This window comes from Anas platyrhynchos, chromosome Z (assembly GCF_047663525.1).
Source record: "Anas platyrhynchos isolate ZD024472 breed Pekin duck chromosome Z, IASCAAS_PekinDuck_T2T, whole genome shotgun sequence".
Classification (NCBI taxonomy): Eukaryota; Metazoa; Chordata; class Aves; order Anseriformes; family Anatidae; genus Anas; species Anas platyrhynchos.
In genome coordinates, this window is record NC_092621.1 from 76291401 (window position 1) to 76296275 (window position 4875).

General features: G+C 44.0%; 1 protein-coding gene across 1 annotated transcript; it reads right to left on the reverse strand.

The window, feature by feature from the left end:
• Positions 1–2011: 2011 nt before the first annotated feature.
• Positions 2012–3169, reverse strand: MRPL50 (mitochondrial ribosomal protein L50). The gene is made up of 2 exons (XM_027446152.3): positions 3012–3169; positions 2012–2548 (listed from the first exon to the last, which is right to left on the reverse strand). The coding sequence occupies exons 1-2, from the start codon at positions 3119–3121 to the stop codon at positions 2146–2148; spliced, it is 513 nt and encodes a 170-aa protein (XP_027301953.1). The 5' UTR covers positions 3122–3169; the 3' UTR covers positions 2012–2145.
• Positions 3170–4875: the final 1706 nt, after the last annotated feature.

The following is a 4875-nucleotide window of genomic DNA, read 5'->3' on the forward strand; positions in this document are numbered from 1 at the left end:
TGCTAAAAGCATCAGCTTGGATTAGCTCAGCCAAGCAACATTTGGACCTAAAGCATACTTTCAGAAAGAAACTTCTGGTACCTCATTTTTTACCATGTTGTCTGCCTCAGTTTCCTGATGTTTTATAAATGTTTGTTGTTTCAGCCTTCCTGTAAAATACAAAACTACTACTATAAAGCCAGTAACTAGTTTACAATGGCTTGGCACAAAAAGGCAGCTGTATGTTTTCATTTTCTGGCTCTTCTTCCCCAGTGAACATAGTTTTTTGTTTTGTTTGTTTGCTCGTTTGTTTCAAAATGGGCTTATTTCCAGATCCTCCCTTAAAGTATTCAATTCAAATACCCGCATCCAATCATTTTTCTTCTTGTATTATTAGTCCTTGCAGCTTATTCCACACGTGTGCTGATAGAAGCATGAGACTTAGACCTCAGAGGATAAGCATGTATAAGGAGACATCAGTATATTTCCTTTGATGGAAAGACATAATTTCACTATAATTTCCAGTGCATTGCTCCCAGCAAGCCCGTGAAGCAGATGCGTGTTACATACCTTATCACATCCAAACCCATCAAGGTGGAAAAAAATAAAACGGCATGCAGAAGTGTCCCTCTGCCCAGAGATAGCAGTGCAATATGCTTCAGCTCACAAATATCTTAAACTTCCTTACCAGCTGAACCCCTCAGTTTTATCTCAAATGGATCTACAAGAACCAAACTCTACAAGAACCAAAACTCAGACCATGGACAATTTTATGGCACAGGCCATGATTCTTAGCCCGTATTTGCTTTTGGTGTGTCCATCTAAGCCCACAGCTAATTTCCAGTTTTGTGCTGCTCACCTGCTTCATTTTAATTATGTGGTACTTAAAAAACATTTAGAGATGTTATACACACCCACCTTATAATCTTTCTCTCAAGAGGTCCCTTCTCTCCTAACATGGGCCATACGCATACTTAAATTTATTAGAAAACATCCTTGTGTAGGGTATACATGCCACAGATTTTATGGCACAACTGGTGCTGAACTACCTCTCTGCACACAGATTTATCTATTCATATGTGTTTTTCCACAAGGTACAGGAAGGGAGTTAACAGAGAGCATTCTGCAGTGCCAATGGAAACACCCTGTCCCTTTTCACCATGCCATCAAGCATTTAGCATACTGAAACCATTCTGCAATTCCACTGGACTCAAAAGGACACAAGAACAGGTTATCTTAAATTTCTTCAGAGCTGCAAGAAGCAGTGCAAGAACTTTGCTGAATAAAGAAACTGAGCACCGTAAGACAAAAGCTGCAGCTTCTAAGGAGTTGGGGTTCAGAGAAGTGAACAGTATAATCCAGCACACTTCTCCTAATTTCACTGCTGTCTTCTCTGATTACAAGCCTGCACCATCAGAACCAAAGGAATTAAAACTAACATGAAGTAATAGTTATTGCAAGGATCAACAGAACCTAAAAATATGAAAATGCAGCCAGAGAATGCTACAAGCTGCCTTGATAGCAGCCACCTTACTAGGACTGTTAAAGAGTTCACCATTAATGAGCTCATAGATTTCAGAGTTCTGCTTGGTACTCACTATGGCTGTGTAGTAATTTGGAGTAGAAAATGTGGAGTTTTATTTGACTATGTCTGTGATGGGTTTTAGAAACATTTCTGACATGATTCTGAGTTTCAAAAGGGGGGAAAAATGCTAGCATACCTCCCCACACCTTCCCTACCAGTCTGCCAGACTTGGTGGCTGGGTTGAACACCACAGCAAAACACAGCAATACACACTTTGTAAAAACCCATTACTCAGTTCAGAGCCAAAGGCAAGACGTTTATGAGGCGCAGAGAAGAAATGCAGGAGCTGGTCCTCTCCATGTATGCCCAGTAGGCTCTGTAGCTGTTAGGCAGCAGGGCAGAGGCCATAAAGCAGGCATTTTTACCTTTACTGACCACACTGTGTCAATGTTTCATAAAGAACTTCCGCTCTTTTTTCAGTATATAACAAATAGAAACAATGAAATCTCAAGACAACTAGAGAAACTTTTATTAGTGATACTCATACACTCGGTTGATATCACAGTTAGAGGGCTCTGTTTCAGCTCTGCAGTTCTACCTTAAAAGCACAACCAAAACAAAGGGATGCTTCACAGCACCACTCACTGTTCCCAACAAATCTTCAGGTTTGGGGGTAGCTCTGAGGCACACAGTTCATCAAACTTTGACCCCTCCTTCACAGGAGTGCTATAGAAAGTCAAGACATCCTGGGCACTGCACATCAGGTGGAGCTGTGAATTGGGGACAGCATGACCAAGTTCTGATGCCAGCTGATCTAGGAGCCGAAACTTTAGCTTGTTTTCTTTTAGGGACGTCTGCTGCCACTGATCAGGAAGTGAAGGTCCGAAAATCTTCCTGACATGAGCCTCAAGTAAGCTCTGTATATCCTCCGGAGGAACATAATTCCTGCTGCATGGTGGAGGACAGATCACGCTGGGTTCAGTGGGTTCAGTCTTCTCTTCAATGACTGTGTTTGCTCCTGCTTTTACTTCTTTCTCCTCCTTCCTGTTGACATCAGACAAACGTATTTTCAGTCTCTTGGCTACTTAAGCTGAAATCAGAGCATGTTTCTATTCCTAGTCACTTAAAATGACAGTCTGAGAAGAGTTTACACATCCTACAGACACGGCAGGTCCGCTATGAACAAAGTGCCACAAAGGTCGGACCCGATGAGCCCAAGTTCCCTTCCAACCCCTACAATTCTGTGATTCTGTAACAAAACTGCCTAAACTAAACTATTGATTTTGCCCCAGATGCTGCTTGGCAGGTGGGTCTTCTGTAAACAGAAATCACCTGGCTCCTTTATTTTATTAATACAAGCAAAAATCCTAACCAGGTTATAAATAAAGAAGGAAATAAGCAACCAAATCGGTTTCAACCAGAAAATAAAGCCTAACCCCAACTATTGCCCACGACACACCCGCGGGCCCTGCAGCCCCCGGCGGCCGGCGCCTCCCCCAGCCGATACCTGCGGGCTCCCCAGAGGAGCCGCCGCGGCGCCGACACGAGGCCCCGGCCCCAGCCGCAGCCCAGCCGCTGCCCCGCCGCCGCCATCAGCCCCACAGCGGCGGCAGCCATTTCGGGAAGTCCTTCCCCTTCCCCTTCCCCTTCCCTTTCTCCTCCTCCTCCCTCCCCTTCCCCTTCCCTTTGCCTCCCGGCAGCCCGCCATGACGCCACTTCTGCCCGCTCCCGCCCTGCCTGACGGGAGTTGTAGTGCTGACAATAAAAGCTGGGCACGAGAGTATAAGACCTGTTTTCCTTTTTTTTTTTTTTTTTTTTTTTTTTTTTTTTTTGTATTTATTTTAAGTAATTTCGTTTTAAAGAGTGAGAGGTGATGCCACGAAGCTCAGCCGAAGGATACACCCGTGCTTTGATTCTGGTTTAGTGCACATCTACTTTGCCCTGGCCACAGAAGAAAAATACATGTTGGGGCCAGGCACAGCCTCCAGTCGCATCTAGCATAGTGTTGGTGACAGGTGTCCTGAGAAGGAGCAGGAAAGCTTTAGCCAAGGCACAGCTTTCTCTTGCTAAAGTGAGAGGTTCGGGGAAAACTCTTTTCCACGTTTCAGAGAAGCATTGCACTGATACATGGCACAGCAATGAGATACCTGGCGGGAGCAGAGGTTTATTTGAACTTAGGTGTATGGAGACCTACAGGACAATAACAAGACAAAAAAAAAAAAAAAAAAAAGGTGTTCACGACTCTGCTGTGAGCTCCTGGGGTGCTTTTTGGCAAGTCACTTGATCTTCCTTCACGGTTTTCATCAGGACAGACTAAATACACACACTAATTACTCAATGACTGGACCTTTGTGAAAGAGTTTTGTTACGTATTGCCTGTATAACACAATGGTTACTAACACACACACAGAATCAACAACAACAAAGTTATGGGAAACCTATTCTCTCTGCTTTCCATTTCCTTGCTGGCAAGAGCAGTGGGTATAAGTGGCTGCAAGGAGTTGAGTGCTGAGCTTGGTGGCTGTGGCTGCACAAGCACAGTCCTCGGTGGCCCTAGAGGGCCTCCATGTGCAGGTGACTCTCGAGGTTGTCATATGCCTCTCTTCCAGGTGAGGCGTATGAGGTTTCTGAGAGAGAGATCATATCATTTTCTGGATTGTATGCTCTTTACTGTTTGGTGGGCTGCTCCAAGGCATTACCACGTGATGGGTGTAGCGTGTCAGCTGGTGGATATCCTGGTATGACTTTAGTTCTGCTGTTTCTGCCATTTATGGCAAAGGGCAGAGCTGCATTTTTTCATAACAACCGTCTGGCAGTGCTTTATTTAACAGAGCTTAGCATCACTAACAACTACTTGGCAACATATCAAAGGTCAAACTGTGGGCATTTGGCATCAGCCTAATTATTCAAGTTATGACAATTGGATAGGCCAAGATCCTTCCCTGCACGTTTAATGTTGATTACCATGAAAATGCTACAATAAAAGCACCAAGATAAATAGGCTTCGGACAGCACTAACTCAGCCTGTGCAACCCTAAGTCAGTGTATGGCAACCTTGCTGAGCTGAACCAAGTGCATGATTCTGCAGAGGCTCAAAAGGTTTTTTGTGGTAATGTTGCTGATCTGTGTGGAGTCCAGTGCAATGCTTGTCACATACATCTCCGAACTTTCCTCAGTTTTTGTCTTGAGTTATCAGAATTAACATCTCCAGTTTTATCACTGTTGGATTATTTCACTTAGATCTGCTCAGAATTTCCCAAGATCACCAACAATAGAACTTCAACTTAATTTTTGCAAAGGCGACTGAGAACCACAGAGGTGTGAAAGAGACTGAAAAGTTTATACAGAATAAACATTTGTGAGACGGAGAC